The sequence below is a fragment of the Globicephala melas genome, chromosome 15, assembly GCF_963455315.2.
Source record: "Globicephala melas chromosome 15, mGloMel1.2, whole genome shotgun sequence".
Lineage (NCBI taxonomy): Eukaryota > Metazoa > Chordata > Mammalia > Artiodactyla > Delphinidae > Globicephala > Globicephala melas.
Genome location: NC_083328.1, coordinates 6325316 through 6346111, shown reverse-complemented (window position 1 = coordinate 6346111; position 20796 = coordinate 6325316). Strand labels below are relative to the sequence as shown.

The 20796-nt window shown below is 41.0% G+C and overlaps 1 protein-coding gene across 2 annotated transcripts in view; it reads right to left on the bottom strand.

Moving 5' to 3' along the window:
• Positions 1–1333: 1333 nt before the first annotated feature.
• The window catches only part of LOC115850558 (cytochrome P450 3A28-like), a 42943-nt gene continuing 23480 nt past the window's right edge, over positions 1334–20796 (bottom strand). The window contains exons 9-13 of one of the 2 annotated variants that reach the window (XM_060284820.1): positions 18966–19032; positions 15980–16140; positions 13308–13534; positions 4671–4833; positions 1334–2102 (exon numbers count right to left, since the gene is read on the bottom strand). In XM_060284820.1, coding sequence (XP_060140803.1) covers positions 2007–2102; positions 4671–4833; positions 13308–13534; positions 15980–16140; positions 18966–19032 — 714 coding nt within the window. In that variant the 3' untranslated portion in view covers positions 1334–2006. Of the gene's footprint in view, positions 2103–4670; positions 4834–4939; positions 5030–13307; positions 13535–15979; positions 16141–18965; positions 19033–20796 lie in introns of those variants that run through there. The other variant, XM_060284821.1, reaches the window with a different exon arrangement.

Below are 20796 nucleotides of genomic sequence, written 5' to 3'. Positions count from 1 at the left end.
CTGTGGTGGCTTCTCTTGTTGCAGAGCACGGGGTCTAGGTGCGCGGGCTTCAGTAGTTGTGGCTTGCGGGCTCTAGAGCTCAGGCTCAGTAGTTGTGGTGCACAGGCTTAGTTGCCCTGTGCATGTGGGATCTTCCCAGACCAGGGCTCGAACCCATGTCCCCTGCATTGGCAGGCGGATTCTTAACCACTGCATGACCAGGGAAGCCCTCACAACATTGTTGATCAGCTATACTCCAATATAAAATAAAAAGTTAAAAAAGAAAAGCATGGATTTACACTGATATATTCAGTTTCAATCGCTGACTCCACGGGGTTTATTCTGGTTTTCTCCCTCTCTGAATCAGTGACTCTCTTCTCCAACAGTGAGAATTCTGCCTTCCACCATCCTTTATATATTTACTTACTTGATCACCCCTCCTTTATGTACCCAAATCCATGATCCATCCCTTTCCACTCACGATGCCCCCTCCCCTTACCCTACTTGGGTTCTCCACACCCTAGTTAGTCTCTGGCTGCTGTTATAGGCCACCCCTATGAGTGGGTATTTTGGGTTCCCACACCCATGCCGGGCTGCCATCCCTGTGGACACCCTCTATTCCCTACTTTGTCTCTGACTTGGAGTCACTGTGCCCCCTTCTCTGCTCCTGCCCTGCAGTGTGAGGCTGCCCACGTTCTGTGTCCCACTTACTGGTTTAGGGCTGGATTATCCAGGAGGGCAAGGCAGGGGAAGGAAAAGGGAGGGAAGGGGCAGAAAAGGGAAAGGAAGAGCCCTGTACCCTTCTGATACCAAATGAAACTGACCAGTGCTTGTAGCCTTTCTGCCCAATCAACTGACCAATCAGCCACCTTTATTCCATGTTCATTGCATTAAGACAGTTGGGAATCGAGGATGGAATACAAAGAGGTATGAAAACATACGTGCTCCAGGACTTACCTGGTGGCGCAGTGGTTAAGAACCCGCCTGCCAATGCAGGGGACACGGGTTCAAGCCCTGGGTCCGGGAAGATCCCAGATGACATGGAGCAACTAAGCCCGTGCGCCACAACTACTGAGCCTGCGCTCTAGAGCCCACGAGCCACAACTACTGAGCCTGCATTCTGCAACTACTGAGGCCGCGTTCTGCAGCTACTGAAGCCCATTCACCTAAACCCGTGCTCTGCAACAAGAGAAGCCAACGCAATGAGAAGCCTGCACACTGCAGTGAAGAGTAGCCCCCGCTCGCCACTACTAGAGAAAGCCCACGCACAGCAAAGAAGATCGAACGCAACCAAAACTAAATAAATAAATTAATTAATTAATTAATTTTAAAAAAGAAACAAAACATATGTGCTCCAAAAAAGGTAGATTTAAACTATAAAGGTAGATTTAAAAGGCAGATTTCTAAGCACTGGGAAAAGTCACAGTCAGTGAACTCTTACCTACTTAATATGTCAACCTGGAGTTTTTAAAAGGCCCCACCCACCAGGGATTGTGATGGTCAAAAGCATTTAGTCCCTGAGTCTCTCTGATTCTGCTGTATACATTCCCCCTAATGTGCACAAAGGCATCAGATTATACTTTTGTAAAGAGATGTTTATTGACTTGCTCAATGTAATATTTAATTTAGAATATTCAAAATAAAATCTGTGACATAAATGTCACTACTTCAGTCACCACAATCATTCTTATTTTCATTAGAGTTTGTTGAGAAATTTTCATTCTGATCAGTGCTCAGGAGGAGTAGATGGTACTAACTACCATCAGGAAGTGGATGGAGATGGTCCTAGGAGAGCCCATGAAGTTGAGTATCCGGCACTTACTTGTCACCTCCTTTAATGACGCAATATATAACACTCCACACAGACAATGAGAAAGCTAAATGATTGGGCAGAATACCTAATTGTCCATCAAGGGCAGTAGGTGAAGCCTATCTTCATTTAATAGTTTTATCACAAAGTAAGTAAAGTCTCATGTGTTCCTGGATACAGCTTCCTTGAAGATCAAAGCCCATGTCCTTCGAGAAAGTCAGGCTCCACTTACGGTCGCATCTCTTGACACAACCTTTAGAACAACAGGTTTTTCCAACTGCGTAAGTCCTACAGTGAACAATTTCAGGGGGATCTGCAACATTTAAACAAACACATGAGAACCGATTAATGGAGCCCCACCAACAAAAAAAAGCAAAGTAGACGAGATACATTATGGACAATAATGCTTTACAAACATGTAAAAGCTACTTTTAGCATCATGTATATTTGATTTTTTTAAACTACCGATTCAGTATGTTTGATAGATAGAGGGACAGATATAGGGACAGCCAGGATGTCTATATTTTCTTGATTGAATGTTAATAGTTTGTGTCTTCAGAGAATTGGTCTATTTAACGTATATTATAAAACATATGGGAATACAGTTGTTCACGGTATTCCCTTTTCATGTCCTATCAGAATTTAACTTCCATTTTTATTGCAATATAGTTGACTTACAGCAGTGCATAAATTTAAGGTGTACAGCAAAATGATTTGACTTACATATATCACAAAATTATTACCACAGTTTTGTTAACATTCATCATCCCATATAGATAGGAAAGGAAAAAAATAAATATTATTTTCCCTTTGTGAGAACTCTTAGGACCTACTCTCTTATACCATACAGAAATATTAACAATAGTCATCATGTTTTGCATTACAGCCCTAGTACTTATTTATAACTGGAAGTTTGTACCTTTTGCACACCTTCATTCAATTTTCCCTACCTATCTTTGATTCTTTATATTTATTCTATAAGCTGTGTTAAGAGGGATGGTGAAAGAATTCATCCATCATTCATTCAGCAAAATATCTATTGAGCACCTATTCTGTACCAGGCTTGATACAAAATCAGGTTGGCCTGTGTTCTTTATTGATTTAAATTTTAAGCAAAAATACTGAGTTTTAAAAACATAACAGATTCTTAGGCATTATGGCAAATTTCTCGGAAAAGGATATAGAGGTAATTTTGTGTATGTTGGAACTTACAAGGTAATCCTGAATAGGTATTACAATTTTAATTGTAAGCACATTCCTCAACTTCTAAAGCGTCCAATCACCTCTCCCAGTAGAATCCACCCAGTTTCATGATGGGAAGAGGTTGTTGTGAAGCATTATGTCTGTTTCTTAACACCTCCTGGCTCCAAGTGTAGTGCAAATGGTGAACTTCTGATGACCACAGTGTTTGTTCCAGTACTTTTAGCCCCTTTCTCACCTTTAGCCCCTTTCAGAGTTGGGGGAACCAACAGTGACCTTCTAATCTCAGTTGACTGAAGGGCAAGCAAATTGTCGTGGAGGGAGAAGCCCCAGCCTGTGGATGCCTGGGTGGAGCTTCAGGGAGCATCTGCCCTTCCCAGGTGTGCCAGAGGCCCCATTCCTCTCAGGGCTGAGTCCCCTGTCTGTACACACCTACAGTACGGACACACAGACTCCCACAAGTAAAATGGAAACCGTCTCTATCCTCCTCTTCCCTGAGAAAGCCTACCCAAGGGGAGGAGCTGCTGGTCAAATGTGTGACTCCTAGAAATAAGCCTTATTACAGGGCCGTGCTTGAGATGAATGAACAATGGCAACTGTTCTTTGTGCTCCTCAGAGGAGAGATTCCAGATCTTTCTATACATGTAACACTTTGTATTTTAAAATTTCATATGACATACATATATTTCCCCTGCAGACAAATAGACACACACACACTAAGCATGTATTTACATGTCATTTTTTTTACATTTTAAAAGTTCAAACTGAACATAATTTGTGTTCCAGAACTCTAACTCAACTGAAAGTCACTCTGCAAGCATTTACCGGATGACTGCAAGGCAGCATTGGGAGTTTATTAAAGAAATAAAATGAGGAGCTAGAGTTATGGGTATTCTTAGGGGCAAAGAAAACATAAGAACCAAACTGGATGGTTCCACGGCAAAGTGTTAAGTTAGGTGGTAGGATCCATGATGCCAGCCTGTGGTAACTGATAACAGAGCAGAGGAGAGAGTGGGCTTTGGACTGGGTGGGGAAGGCTTCATGGAGGGACTTGGGATTGAACTAGAACTTGAAGGGGGAAGAATAGAATGGGGGTGGGGAAGAGCACACATAGAGTTATTATTAGAATGTAAAGGGAGCCCATCTTGATGGCAGCAGGACCCCTGGAAGGTGAGGGGGCTGTGGGAGTCCTTCACATCTGGCAGAAATGCTTTCCATCAGGGGTTCTCACTGTGGCTGCACAGGAGAATCAGTGGGGCCGCTTTGAATGCCACACTCCAGGTGAATTATTTTAGAAAGTCTGAGATGACTTAGGCATCAGGGCTTTTTTAAAGCTCCCCATCAATTTCATTATACAAGCAGAGGCTGAGAACCACTGCCAGGAGAGCTTCTGTAAGTTCCGGTGGAGAAGAGCATCACTGAAGAGCCATGACTTTGCAGTGTGTGCTCTCATGACTGTGCACACACTTCCCTTCATTCCAGTGGACTTGAATGTGGGCCACAGACTTAGCCCTCCCTAGATATTGACAATTAAAGATTTCAGATGGCTCCAAACAGATTCTCTGGCTAACAGAATAAATTATTCTTTGAACTGATAACATGCTTAAATATATAGAGACCCATCAGTTAAAAAAAAGAACTCCCAATAAAACGTTATTCATGCAGAAAATTAACTACTGACCTGTGTTTCTTTACAAGGTTTGAAGGAGAAGTGCTGCAGGATTCTGACGAGAGCAAGTTTTATGTTCATGATAGCAAATCTCATGCCAATGCAGTTTCGGGGTCCAATTCCAAAAGGCATGTATGTATAAGGATTTATGCTCTCCTTGTTCTTCTTACTGAACCTGTAACCATAAAAGTAGATGAAACAAGTTAATGAAACAGAAAAACCACAAGAGCTCCAGACCTGAGGTTTAAACTTAACTCTTGGACCAGTAGCATAAGAGATACCTGTGTGGTCTAGTCATTGAATCCAGCTGTGGTTATTTTGTGTGACAATGGAGCCTTCCCATTCCCCTGACTCTACAGGAAATTTCAGTCCTGTTGAGGAGGTGAGATAAATGCTGTTTAAAGAAAATTTATCTTTAAACACTAAAATTACATTCAGGGTGGTGAGATGTTCACATTCTGAATCGCAGTTAGGAAATGAGACTGGCTGAAGGAAACATGGGTTCCCATCTCCACGCACACTTATGTTGGTCACATGCTCATGGGGGAAGGAAGCTGGAGAAACGTCTCTGAGTATTTAAATTGTTATTTTTCAATTGTTTTCCTCTCCTTTCCCTTCCAGTTCCCTTGTGTCATTCTCTGGCTCTCTGTCTTTCTCTCCCCCACACAGGGGATGCTTAGGTCAGAATATGTACATGGGCATATGACTACTCCAGAGTGATCACTGACATCCTTGTCTATCTGTTCCACTAGCCATGAATTCCTTGATGGTTAGACCTCTGTTCTATTCAAATTTGACTCCTCGATATTTGAATATGTCAAGGAAAAAATGTATATTTGGGGAAAGTGATAATGGCGTTGCAGTTATGTATATTTTAAAGAGGCCCTATTTTGCAAAATATTTTGTAAGATTTACAGACAATGTGACTTAAAATAAGATGGAGAAGGGCAGCAGTGGCATGTGAATGGGACAGAGACATGGGCTGACGGTTGTTAAGCAGGGAATGTGCACATACAGGTACACTGAAAGCATTTCAGGTGGCTTCACCCCCGTTTCTCGCGCTTCAGCTAGGCCCGCGCTTTCTGTGCATCACCTCAGAGAGCACTCGCCTAGTGAAGAAGCTCAGGGTAAGGCAGGACTGAGAGCAAGTTGACGCCGGGAAGGAGACCCCAAAGAGGCCACAGCTGCAGGAGGCCAGGGTCTGGGCCGCCGTTGGCCTTCCCCGAGGGCTTCGACCGGGCCCTTCAGGCCGCCCGCCTAACGGACCCCACCCTGCCTCACTGACCCAGTTGCCCTCTTGCCAGAATGAGCTGAAGTCTGAAAATTGCTCAGCAGGACCAGGCATAGCACGGGACTCTTCTCTTGTGGTTTCACTTGCCAGTGACCACTATCTTGATAATTCCGTGTGGCTAACAGGGTCTTGGTGCTCCGGCCAGGTGTCAGGCCTGTGCCTCTGAGGTGGGAGGGCCGAGTTCAGGACACTGGTCCACCAGAGACCTCCTGGCTCCACGTAATATCAAATGGTGAAAGCTCTCCCAGAGATCTCCATCTCAATGCTAAGACCCAGCTCCACTCAACGACCAGCAAGCTACAGCACTGGACACCCTATGCCAAACAACTAGCAAGACAGGAACACAACCCCACCCATTAGCAGAGAGGCTGCCTAAAATCATAATAAGGTCACAGACACCCCAAAACACACCACCAGATGCAGTCCTGCTCACCAGAAAGACAAGATCCAGCCTCATCTACCAGAACACAGGCACTAGTCCCCTCCACCAGGAAGCCTACACAACCCACTGAACCAACCTTAGCCACTGGGGGTAGACACCAAAAACAATGGGAACTATGAACCTGCAGCCTGCAAAAGGGGACTCCAAACACAGTAAGATAAGCAAAATGAGAAGACAGAGAAACACACAGTAGATGAAGGAGCAAGGCAAAAACCCACCAGACCAAACAAATGAAGAGGAAATAGGCAGTCTACCTGAAAAATAATTCGAGCAATGACAGTAAAGACGATACAAAATCTTGGAAATAGAATGGAGAAAATACAAGAAATGTTTAACAAGGACCTGGAAGACCTAAAGAGCAAACAAACAATGATGAACAACACAATAAATGAAATTAAAAATTCTCTAGAAGGAATCAATAGCAGAATAACTGAGGCAGAAGAACGGATAAGTGACCTGGAAGATAAAATAGTGGAAATAACTACTGCAGAGCAGAATAAAGAAAAAAGAATGAAAAGAATTGAGGACAGTCTCAGAGACCTCTGGGACAACATTAAACACACCAACATTCGAATTATAGGGGTCCCAGAAGAAGAAGAGAAAAAGAAAGGGACTGAAAAAATATTTGAAGAGATTATAGTTGAAAACTTCCCTAATATGGGAAAGGAAATACTTAATCAAGTCCAGGAAGCGCAGAGAGTCCCATATAGGATAAATCCAAGGAGAAACACGCCAAGACATAAATTAATCAAACTATCAAATATTAAATACAAAGAAAAAATATTAAAAGCAGGAAGGGAAACACAACAAATAACATACAAGGGAATCCCCATAAGGTTAACAGTTGATCTTTCAGCAGAAACTCTACAAACCAGAAGGGAGTGGCAGACATATTTAAAGTGATGAAAGGGAAAAACCTACAACCAAGATTACTCTACCCAGCAAGGATCTCATTCACATTCGATGGAGAAATTAAAAGCTTTACAGACAAGCAAAAGCTAAGAGAATTCAGCACCACAAAACCAGCTTTACAACAAATGCTAAAGGAACTTCTCCAGGCAGGAAACACAAGAGAAGGAAAAGACCTACAATAACAAACCCAAAACAATTAAGAAAATGGTAATAGGAACATACATATTGATAATTACCTTAAATGTAAATGTATTAAATGCTCCAACCAAAAGACATAGACTGGCTGAATGGATACAAAAACAAGAACCATATATATGCTGTCTACAAGGGACCCATTTCAGACCTAGGGACACATACAGACTGAAAGTGAGGGGATGGAAAAAGATATTCCATGGAAATGGAAATCAAAAGAAAGCTGGAGTAGCAATTCTCACATTAGACAAAATAGACTTTAAAATAAAGACTATAATAAGAGACAAAGAAGGACACTACATAATGATCAAGGGATCAGTCCAAGAGGAAGATATAACAATTGTAAATATTATGCACCCAACATAGGAGCACCTCAATACATAAGGCAAATGCTAACAGCCATAAAAGGGGAAATCGACAGTAACACAATCAGAGTAGGGGACTCTAACACCCACTTTTACCAATGGACAGATCATCCAAAATGAAAATAAACAAGCTTTAAATGATACATTAAACAAGACGGACTGAATTGATATTTATAGGACATTCCATCCAAAAACAATAGAATACACATTCTTCTCAAGTGCTCATGGAACATTCTCCAGGATAGATCATATCTTGGGTCACAAATCAAGCCTTGGTAAATTTAAGAAAATTGAAATTGTATCAAGTATCTTTTCTGACCACAACACTATGAGACTATATATCAATTACAGGAAAAAAATCTGTAAAAAATACAAACACATGGAGGCTAAACAATACACTAGTTAATAACCAAGAGATCACAGAAGAAATCAAAGAGGAAATCAAAAAATACCTAGAAACAAATGAAAATGAAAACACGACGACCCAAAACCTATGGGATGCAGCAAAAGCAGTTCTAAGAGGGAAGTTTACAGCTATACAAGCCTACCTCAAGAAACAAGAAAAATCTCAAATAAACAACCTAATCTTACACCTAAAGCAATTAGAGAAAGAAGAACAAAAAAACCCCAAAGTTAGCAGAAGGAAAGAAATCATAAAGATCAGATCAGAAATAAATGAAAAAGAGCTGAAGGAAACAATAGCAAAGAGCAATAAAACTAAAAGCTGGGGCTTCCCTGGTGGCGTAGTGGTTGAGAATCTGCCTGCTAATACAGGGGACACGGGTTCAAGCCCTGGTCTGGGAGGATATCATATGCCGCGGAGCAGCTAGGCCCATGAGCCACAACTACTGAGCCTGCGCGTCTGGAGCCTATGCTCCTCAACAAGAGAGGCCGCAATAGTGAGAGGCCCATGCACCGCGATGAAGAGTGGTCCCTGCTTGCCACAACTAGAGAAAGCCCTCACACAGAAACGAAGACCCAACACAGCAAAAATAAATAAATAAATTACTAAAATAAACCCTCCTACCCGCAACATCTTCTTTAAAAAAAAACAAACAAACTAAAAGCTGGTTCTTTGAGAAGATAAACAAAATTGATAAACCATTAGCCAGACTCATCAAGAAAAAAAGGGAGAAGACTCAAATCAATAGAATTAGAAATGAAAAAGGAGAAGTAACAACTGACAGTGCAGAAATACAAAGGATCATGAGAGATTACTACAAGCAACTATATGCCAATAAAATGGACAACCTGGAAGAAATGGACAAATTCTTAGAAAAGCACAACTTTCCGAGACTGAACCAGGAAGAAATAGAAAATATAAACATACCAATCACAAGCACTGAAATTGAGACTGTGATTAAAAATCTTCCAACAAACAAAAGCCCAGGACCAGATGGCTTCACAGGTGAATTCTATCAAACATTTAGAGAAGAGCTAACACCTATCCTTCTCAAACTCTTCCAAAATATAGCAGAGGGGGGGTTCACTCCCAAACTCATTCTACAAGGCCATCATCACCCTGATACCAAAACCAGACAAAGATGTCACAAAGAAAGAAAACTATAGGCCAATATCACTGATGCACATAGATGCAAAAATGCTCAACAAAATACTAGCAAACAGAATCCAACAGCACATTAAAAAGATCATACATCATGATCAAGTGGGGTTTATCTCAGGGATGCAAGGATTCTTCAGTATATGCAAATCAATCAATGTGATACACCATATTAACAAATTGAAGGATAAAAACCATATGATCATCTCAATAGATGCAGAAAAAGCTTTTGACAAAATTCAACATCCATTTATGATAAAAACCCTCCAGAAGGTAGGCATAGAGGGAACTTACCTCAACATAATCAAGGCCATACATGACAAACCCACAGCCAACATCATTCTCAATGGTGAAAAACTGAAACCATTTCCACTAAGATCAGGAACAAGACAAGGTTGCCACTCTCAGCACTATTATTCAACATAGTTTTCAAAGTTTTAGCCACAGCAATCAGAGAAGAAAAAGAAATAAAAAGAGTCCAAATCGGAAAAGAAGAAGTAAAGCTGTCACCATTTGCAGATGACATGATACTATACATAGACAATCCTAAAGACTTTATCAGAAAACTACTATAGGCAGTCAATGAATTTGGTAAAGTAGCAGGATACAAAATTAATGAACAGAAATCTCTTGCATTCCTATACACTAATGATGAAAAATCTGAAAGAGAAATTAAGGAAACACTCCTGTTTACCATTGCAACAAAAAGAATAAAATACCTAGGAATAAACCTACCTAAGGAGACAAAAGACCTGTATGCAGAAAACTATAAGACACTGATGAAAGAAATTAAAGATGATACAAACAGATGGAGAGGTATACCATGTTCTTGGATTAGTAGAATCAACATTGTGAAAATGACTATACTACCCAAAGCAACCTACAGATTCAATGCAATCCCTATCAAACTACCAATGGCATTCTTCACAGAACTAGAACAAAAAATTTCACAATTTGTATGGAAATACAAAAGACCCCAAACAGCCAAAGCAATCTTGAGAACGAAAAACGGAGCTGGAAGAATCAGGCTCCCTGACTTCAGACTATACTACAAAGCTACAGTAATCAAGTCGGTATGGTACTGGCACAAAAACAGAAATATAGATCAATGGAACAGGATAGAAAGCCCAGAGATAAACCCACACACCTATGGTCAACTAATCTATGACAAAGGAGGCAAGGATATACAATGGAGAAAAGACAGCCTCTTCAATAGGTGGTGCTGGGAAAACTGGACAGCTACATGTAAAAGAATGAAATTAGAACACTCCATAACACTATACACAAAAATAAACTCAAAATGGATTAAAGACCTAAATGTAAGGCCAGACACTATCAAACTCTTAGAGGAAAACATAGGCAGAATACTCTATGACATCAATCACAGCAAGATCCTTTTTGACCCACTTCCTAGAGAAATGGAAATAAAAACAAAAATAAACAAATGGGACCTAATGAAACTTCAAAGCTTTTGCACAGCAAAGGAAACCATAAACAAGACCAAAAGACAACCCTCAGAATGGGAGAAAATATTTGCCAATGAAGCAACTGACAAAGGATTAATCTCCAAAATTTACAAGCAGCTCATGCAGCTCAACATTAAAAAAACAAACAACCCAATGCAAAAATGGACAGAAGACCTAAATAGACATTTCTCCAAAGAAGATATACAGATTGCCAACAGACACATGAAAGAATGCTCAACATCACTAATCATTAGAGAAATGCAAATCAAAACTACAATGAGGTATCACCTCACACCAGTCAGAATGGCCATCATCAAAAAATCTAGAAACAATAAATGCTGGAGAGGGTGTGGAGAAAAGGGAACCCTCTTGTGCTGCTGGTGGGAATGTAAATTGATACAGCCACTATGGAGAACAGTATGGAGGCGCCTTAAAAAACTAAAAATAGAACTCCCATATGACCCAGCAATCCCACTACTGGGCATATACCCTGAGAAAACCATAATTCAAAAAGAGTCATGTACCACAATGTTCATTGCAGCTCTATTTACAATATCCAGGACATGGAAGCAACCTAAGCGTGCATCAATAGATGAATGGATAAAGAAGATGTGGCACATATATACAATGGAATATTACTCAGCCATAAAAAGAAACAACATTGAGTCATTTGTAGTGAGGTGGATGGACCTAGTCTGTCATACAAAATGAAGTAAGTCAGAAAGAGAAAGACAAATACCGTATGCTAACACATATATATGGAATCTAAAAAAACAAAAATGGTTATGAAGAACCTAGGGGCAGGACAGGAATAAAGACGCAGATGTAGAGAATGGACCTGAGGACACGGGGAGGGGGAAGGGTAAGCTGGGACAAAGTGAGAGAGTGGCATGGACTTATACATACTACCAAATGTAAAATAGATAGCTAGTGGGAAGCAGCCGCATAGCACAGGGAGATCAGCTCGATGCTTTGTGACCACCTAGAGGGGTGGGATAGGGAGGATGGGAGGGAGATGCAAGAGGGAGGAGATATGGGGATATGTGTATATGTAGAGCTGGTTCACTTTGTTATAAAACAGAAACTAACGTACGATTGTAAAGCAATTATACTCTAATAAAGATGTTAAAATTTTTTTTAAATAAAGTATTTAATAGGCTTGTGCCTATAGAATATTCCTGTGTACGTGTCAAATCACACATACTTGTGAATATTTTTAAAATTCTCCATAATGGGCTTTTTTCCTAACCTTTGGATTTCTCACTGGCTGGCCCAGTCCCTTACCCACAGGTGAGCATTTATTCTCTGCTTGATGACTGAATGAATCAAAGGGAAGTACAGTGAGTGGTCCAGGTTCGTGAAGCTGCAGGACAGGGAGCTACTGAGCTTGGAGGAACTGCAGAGGTTCCCTGGCCCAGAAAACAGAGGACTTGGTCCACTCTGACTCTTCTGTCAATAAGTGCTATGTGTCACCATTGTGCTAGCACTCGGGACTCCACGGCAAACAAAACAACTCTTGGCCATCAGGGAGCTGATGGGGTGTAATAAAGGTCTAGATCCCAGCTACTGGCCTAAAAAGTTCATTCCAAATTTTGCTTACCATACACTAAATGGGAGAGCATTAACTCTTTCCAGGGTCCAATCTGTGCCCAAACCAGATCTTGGCTCTGAATTCCCAGAAGAGGATGCTCAAGACCCATCCAAGGAGGAAATCTCAGACATGTAGAGAACAGATGACTTCACTTTGGAAAGTCATCAAATACTGAGGTAGAAGGGACCTGACCCAGGTGTGCAGCCACAGACAGAACCAGGGCACCTGTGTGCACCTCCGTCCTCAGTGAGGCTGCTTGAACCATCAGGGATGAGACCTCTAGGTCCCAGCCTGCACTCTCACAATAATGCTAGAGGAAATGTAGCCAATGTTTAAAAATATGGAATGTGGGAACATGGGGTGAATTCAGAGAGCTAAGAGAGAACAGAGAGAAAGGCTTAAAGGGAATAAAAAGACAGTGGTTAGGTAAATTATGGCATATGCATACAAACATATACACATAGAATGTTGTTTATACTTTACTGTTAAATAAAGAAGTTCAAAACCAAATAAAGTATAATACCATCCTGTTTTTAAAATCTATATATGCATAGAAAAATGTCCATAAGGACATATATGACATTATAAATGAGGCCTATCTTAAGGTATTAGGAATGTAGACAGCTATAATTTTCTTTTTCTAGTCTATACTTTGTATAATTTTGACTCACATAATGAACACCCTTAAACAGAAAAATCTTCCAACAATAAAAAGATATACAAATAAATTATTGCATGATCACCCACTTGCCAACTATAATAAGAGTTGTCAAAATATGCAAGCACCAAAAAGGATCAGGGTGGGTGTCCTTTCCTCAGGGTCTTGTACCTTTCAGGACGGAACTCCTCAGGCTCTGGCCAGAGCTCTGGGTCATTGTGAAGAACGAAGAGTGGCACCACCACTGTTGTCCCTTTGGCAATGAACACTCCATTGACTTCCACATCCTTCTTACAGATCCTCTCAATTCTACCAGCAATTGGGAATATTCTGAGAGTTTCATTCAACACCATGTCAAGATACTCCATCTGTACCAGAGCCTCATAGGTGGGAGGCGCCTGGGAAGAGAAAACGAGATTTTGATAAATTAAGATTTCGGATCAACCTTCAACTCCATCAGTGTAGTCCTATTGAAATGTTAGGAGCTCCGGGGAATAATTTAAATTGGTAGAGGACCTTAGCATTTATAGACATTTTAATATCTATCATGTGCTTTGACCTGCTCAATGGCCCACAGAGGTGTGTAGAGTAGTTATGGCTATGGGCAATGTTAGGACAATGCCCTAAACAGGGCCTGAAATCCCGCACATTATCATCTAGTGTATTTTCTTTCTCATGAGAACAAATGTGACCAATAGACTATGACCCTTAGTCTTAAGTGAAATAGGCCAAAGTCACTGTTTCCTTTTGAAAGTGAGGCCACACATCTGTACCAAGGAAAGAAATGTATAAAAGAGCAAATCCCCTGTTCAACATAAAGGTTTTTAGTTGAAAACTCCTGACTGCTAATGCTTTTCATTATACATATAAAGTTTGGAATCACTATATTATATGAAAACTCTATAAATAATTTGGGGAGAAACGAGTTCCTTTCTAAACCAAATACAAAAACAAAGAGCAAGATTGGGTGCTACAAGGAACACAATTTCAGATCCAGGGAAAGTTACAAGAGGATGAGAACCCTACCCTCAGCCACAGCCTCTGCTGCTGGAACAGTCTCCTATGGTCCCTTCAGGGGTGACTGTTAAGGTCTGAAGGTCTAAACAAACCACTCCAGCCCCAGAGGCCAGCTCTCCTCACACCACAAAGAATTCCACTCTTGGCAGAGATCTGAGACCAGTGGGGGTGACACGTGGCTGTCACGTGGGGTTATATTTAAGGGGCAACATTGTACAGGGTAAGAGTTGGCTCAGGAGACAGACACCCTGGCACATAGGTTGGCGTTTTCACCACTAGGTACACGACTAGTATGTGAAAGTACTTCATCTCTCTGTCACTCAGCTTTCTGAAACGTTACATGGAGATAATTAGAGTTGACACTTCATAGGCTTGTGTGGCAGACACACTCACTGCTCACCCAGTATCCACGTAGTCCCTGCATTTCCCAGCCCACTTGAAGTTACAGGAAACCAGCTTTGCCAATGGGCTGTGAACGGAGGCGATTATGTCAGTTCGGGGACAAATCATTTGAAAAGCCAGTGAGCAACGCTCGAGTCCCTTATTCCCCAGACAACAGGAAGTCCTCATGTTCCAGATAAGGCAGCTACAGGAAGGTGGAGCCTCTTAGCCTGTACCCCCGAGTAACGCTGTGGAGCAGAGCTGCCCTCTCCCATCCTCCACTAACAATCCATGTTGGTCATGTAGATGTGGGTTAGAAGTAAACCTCTGCTCTGTAAAGCCACTGAGATTTGAGGGCTAACCTGTTACTGAGGCATAACCTAGTTTCTCCTGACTTATACAGAATCTTATGAAGGTTAGATTCATTTATAACTAGAAAGTACTTAGATAGACATATATCGTAAGAAGCAAATGTTAGCCAATAGTGTTGTTATTATAAGTATTATTATAAAAAGGGGAGGACACAATGCTTTAGCTAGCCTGTCTCTTAGTGACCTTTTCACCTTATTGCATCAAAAGAATCCCAATATGAGATTTACCAGAGAAGACAGATCATCTCTAACTTAGGTAGGCACTACAATCTATCCTTATCTTGTATTTGAAGGACTCAGGATTCTGAACGGTGATAAAACTTGTCTAAAAGCACAGCCAGGACTCAAACTCACGTCCTCTGTTTCCTACTTTAAGCCCTTTGTTGTTACAAGGCTCCTCCTAGTCTGCAGTGTACCCAGGGCGGTAGACTGAATTAATGGTCCCAGTTCTCCAGTCCTTCCTGGGTCCATGCCCTTTGTCATCTAACCCAGTGGTGCCTCCCATTCTGACTCAGGTTGGCCAGGTGACTCACTCTGAACCAGTGGAAAGTTGGCTAAGTGTGGTGCTTGCACAAATTTGAAAGTCACCCACATGATTGGGCTTCCTGCTCGTGCCATCTGCCATTGCCCTGAGAAGCAGACATGTGGAGTATGAGACACATGTGGAGCACGTGTGGAGCTGAGTCACCCTAACTGCATAGCCAAGGCCAGCCTACATCAGCCAACACCCAGAACCAAGGAAGTCCAGCCATATCAACAGATAACTAACTATGCAGACACTGGAGCAATAAATGCTTACTGTTAGATGCCACTGAGGTACTGTGATTTTTACATGGCATACTGTAATGTATGATATGCCAGTACCAGCATTTTTTCCACAGTACCTATATTCCTGTGTGTACCACACATAACCTATGTTTTCCCCTCTGTTTTGTACGCTTTAGATCCTTCCTAAATAGCACAGGTTAAAGATTTGAGGCTCATGCTTTCTGCAAATATATTCTAAGAAGTGATGAGGAGGCATTCTTGCTAAGGCTTCACCTTCCCCCTCTCTCTCCAGGTATCATCACTCACCTTATCGGGGAAAGTTGCATCAACCTCCTCCTGCAGCTTTTGTTGGACGTCAGGGTGAGTGGCCAATTCATATATAACGAAGGAAAGACAACTGCTAGTGGTCTCGTAGCCAGCAAAAATAAAGATGATACTTTGGGCCATGAGTTCTACGTCAGACAGAGCTAAAAGGAGAGGAGAGACATTTTAGATAAACCACATCAATACAAAACATCACAGCTTAGATGATGAGAAATCCAAATGAGACTGCCAAATCCCTGGCGGGAAAATGTAAAAGCAATTGAAAATTAAACTGGTAGTGCTTTGTGTTCTCATGTCTTCCTTAAAGAGCCAGAAAAAAGCAAGAATTGTCTGAATCCAGCTTTCCCCAGTGCCTATACTCTCCTCAGCCCCTGCTGCTGACTACGCCACCTCCCTCACGGCACAGCTGGGTAATTTCAAGAGACAGCAATTTTGTCTTACTTACACAGTACTATTAGTATGTCCCTTGGAGAATCCTACAAGTGCTTTAGCTGTAATTAATATGGGGTAACATTCTCTTCCAGAATAATTTAAATTATTCTAGCTAAAGTAAAACTTGATTCTTTGGCAGATTTTACAAGACTAAGGCTATATTGTAGGGAAAATGAAGTTATCTTTTATCTAAACATGTTTGTGGGAACTTAAGAGAACAATATAAGGCTGTTTCTACTCAAAGTGTGTTGATGGACCTCGAGCATCACGAACATCTGGGAACTTATGAGAAATTCAGAGTCTTCGATCCTAAACTAGAACTACAGAATCAGAACTTTCAAGATATGTGATGACTTGCGAGCAAAACCTGGCCTGAGAAGCATGGATTATACATTTGACAGGCATCAGGCAATGGAAGACCTGGGGCATAAGTCTTCTCTGGGGGATCTCAGATATGTACAGAAACTACAGAGATTGACTAAAAGCTAAAAGAGTTGTGATTGACCCTAGTCTAATCAATGGCATTAAAGTAGAAGGAAGAATGTGTCCCTAGAAGGGTACTAGTCAGCACGCAATATAGAAAAATAGGGTCCAGGGAGTGGAATTAGCAATGCTTATTCAATCATGGCCTGAATGTCATCTTCTCAGTACACGCCTCCTCTCTTTGCTCTCCTTTAGCCTCACTAAACAGCCCATGTAATTATAAATAGGTCTCTCTTTTTATTTTTTCCCAAGACACCAAGCGTGATCAGGCTCTTATCTATTTGATGGGACAGAAGTAGGACCTTCAGTTACTTAGAGCGCTCAGATCAATGTTGTACCTGCCCCAACCAAGCAATTCACACACACACACACACACACACACACACACACACAAACAATACAAAATGAGTGTGAAAAAGATCTACACATAGTTTTAGATATATTTATAGTGGTGTGCTGGCGTCAGCTCGTCCCTGCTCAAGAACAATTTTTTTAAAATTCAAGAATTTTGTGAGATGGTTGTCAAACCATTCATAGCTTGAAATTAACCACATGGGAGTATTCATGTCATGGAATAAACTAAAGATCAGGGCCTTCTTGTTTGAAAGAACAAGACTGTTTATATCACTGTTTATGGGTGATACAGAAATCCTTATGTTCATCAGTCTTGTAGAAATATATTTGATGTTCTTAACTTTGTCCATTGAGAGGATCTAGAAGCAAAGAAACCCTAGTAGCAATGAGCATTCCTAAGATCCCAGATTTTGATTTCTAAATACCATTTCTCACTAAAGGGAACCAGAGTTCCTTGGGAAAAAATGGCTGATTCCAGGGCTACTCAGGGGAAATAAAAGAGAAACCTGGACTGTCTTACATCAGAAAGTGAGGAAGTTCCCAAAAAATGATAGATTAAAGAATACTGGATAATCTGTGTGCTGTGCTGGTGGATATAGCTCATTATAAATTTGTTAAAAACCCATGGAATGTACAAAACCAAGAATGAACCCTAAGGTCAACTATAGACATTGGGTGATAATAATGTATTAATGTACGTTCATTGATTGTAACAAGTGCACAACTCTGGTATCATCTTTTGATAGTGGGGAAGCTGTGTGTAGTTGCGGTAGGATGTATATACTGGAAATCTCTGTACTTTCCACTCAATTTCACTGTGAACCTAGCTGCTCTAAAAAATAGTCCGTTAAAAAAAAAAGATTTAAAAAGAAGAAAGAAGAAAAGAAAAGAGAATACAAGATCGCACTTGAAAAAGCTCCAGTGGACAAAACTGAAAGAACCTGAAAATCAAAATGAAGAATGATGTAAGAGAGTAACTTAGTTATACATGAGATCATGCTGATATAAATAAACAAATAAATGATTGGGGGAGAATGGAGAGCTCTCCCTACAAAAGAACATCAATTCATAAATACAGAAGAATGATGGAATTAGAAAGTCATCATATTGCAACCACCACAGTAACAATGGTTTCAGTCAAAAACCATCCGTGGATGGTAAAACTAGTGGGTGACAATTTGAAGAGGAACACTATATTTCCAGTCTCAAAGGTTTCTCCCACCAGCTGCTTGTTAATGACAAAGGAAAAAATTGAACTTTACAGTAGACTAAGCTAGTGAACACAACTTTAACCAAGTGTTCCAAGTTAAGGTCATCAACACTGGGGCAATGTTCCTCCTGATGGGATGAAGTCTTGATGCAAATTTCCAGGCAGAGGTTCTGACTCATTGGGTCCAGAGGAGCCTGAGAATTGACATTGGAAACAAGCTCCCCAGAGGTTCGGCTGTAGGTGATCCACAGACCATGACTGACTGATGGGCATGACATCCTTGTTATACTTGCCCTTCGAGCTCTGAACAAAGTTGTGCCTGCATACACCTATGAAGTATCTCTTGCTACCATTCCTGTCTGACCACGTGTCTTCCTTCAACTTGGCAGAAATCCCCAGCTGCCTGGAAAACTTCCTGCACATTTTCAGAACCGCCCCCTAGCTCTGTGCCCCACCGACAGTGGCCCCTCTGAAGCTCTCCTTGGTTACCTTTATGGGTGCCAATTTCTTTGGAATTCTGAGAGTTAATCATCAGCTGAAGAAGATCCACTCGGTGCTAGAAGCAGAAAGAGAAATGCCAATGGCAGAAAGTTACTTGTGAAGACAGAAATAAATCAGGAGTGCATATTTCACACCTCTTCCCTGAGAATACGACCCCTTAAAGAGCAGAAGGCTGACGAGTACTGACTAAGTCCTCAGTGACCAAAACATCCACCTACAAATCTTAGAGAGCATGATGTTTCCCTGAGAGAAACCCAGCCATCATGTCCATCTGCTTTTTGGTCCTCACTCTCTCTGATCTTTGGTTTCTCTGGCTTTTGAAACAGCTTCTTAACTAAAGAGTTATCTGCTCTCTCTCCTGTCATACCTGTTTGCTTAGGAAAAGATCCATGACATCAGTCCCTGTTTTCCCTCCAACTTTAATTCTTTTTATTTATTTACTTATTTATAGAGCAGGTTCTTATTAGTTATCAGTTATCCATTTTATAGATATTAGTGTATATATGTCAATCCCAATCTCCCAATTCATCACACCACACCTGTGAAGCCATCTGGGCCTGGGCTTTTGTTTGTTGGAAGATTTTTAATCACAGTCTCAATTTCAGTGCTTGTGATTGGTATGTTTATATTTTCTATTTCTTCCTGGTTCAGTCTCGGAAAGTTGTGCTTTTCTAAGAATTTGTCCATTTCTTCCAGGTTGTCCATTTTATTGGCATAGAGTTGCTTGTAGTAATCTCTCATGATCCTTTGTATTTCTGCACTGTCAGTTGTTACTTCTCCTTTTTCATTTCTAATTCTAATTAGAATTTCTAATTATTGATTTGAGTCTTCTCCCTTTTTTTTTTTTTTTTTTTTTGCGGTACGCGGGCCACTCACCGTTGCGGCCTCTCCCGTTGCGGAGCACAGGCTCCAGACGCGCAGGCTCAGCAGCCATGGCTCACGGGCCCAGCCGCTCCGCGGCATGTGGGATCTTCCCGGACCGGGGCAGGAACCCATGTCTCCTGCATCGGCAGGCAGACTCTCAACCACTGCGCCACCAGGGAAGCCCGAGTCTTCTCCCTTTTTTTCTTGATGAGTCTGGCTAATGGTTTATCAATTGTGTTTATCTTCTCAAAGAACCAGCTTTTAGTTTTATTGATCTTTGCTATTGTTTCCTTCAGCTCTTTTTCATTTATTTCTGATCTGATCTTTATGATTTCTTTCCTTCTGCTAACTTTGGTTTTTTGTTGTTCTTCTTTCTCTAATTGCTTTAGGTATAAGGTTAGGTTGTTTATTTGAGACATTTCTTGTTTCTTGAGGTAGGCTTGTATAGCTATAAACTTCCCTCTTAGAACTGCTTTTGCTGCATCCCATAGGTTTTGGATCGTCGTGTTTTCGTAGTCATTTGTCTCTAGGTATTTTTTGATTTCCTCTTTGATTTCTTCAGTGATCTCTTGGTTATTAAGTAGTGTATTGTTTAGCCTCCATGTGTTTATGTTTTTTACGTTATTTTCCCTATAATTGATTTCTAATCTCATAGCATTGTGGTCAGAAAAGATGCTTGATATGATTTCAATTTTCTTAAATTTACTGAGTCTTGATTTCTGACCCAAGATGTAATCTATCCTGGAGAATGTTCCATGTGCACTTGAGAAGAAAGTGTAATCTGCTGGTTTTGGATGGAATGTCCTACAAATATCAATTAAATCTATCTGGTCTATTGTGTCATTTAAATCTTGTGTTTCCTTATTAATTTTCTGTTTGGATGATCTGTCCATTGGTGTAAGTGAGGTGTTAAAGTCCCCCACTATTATTGTGTTACTGTCTATTTCCTCTTTTA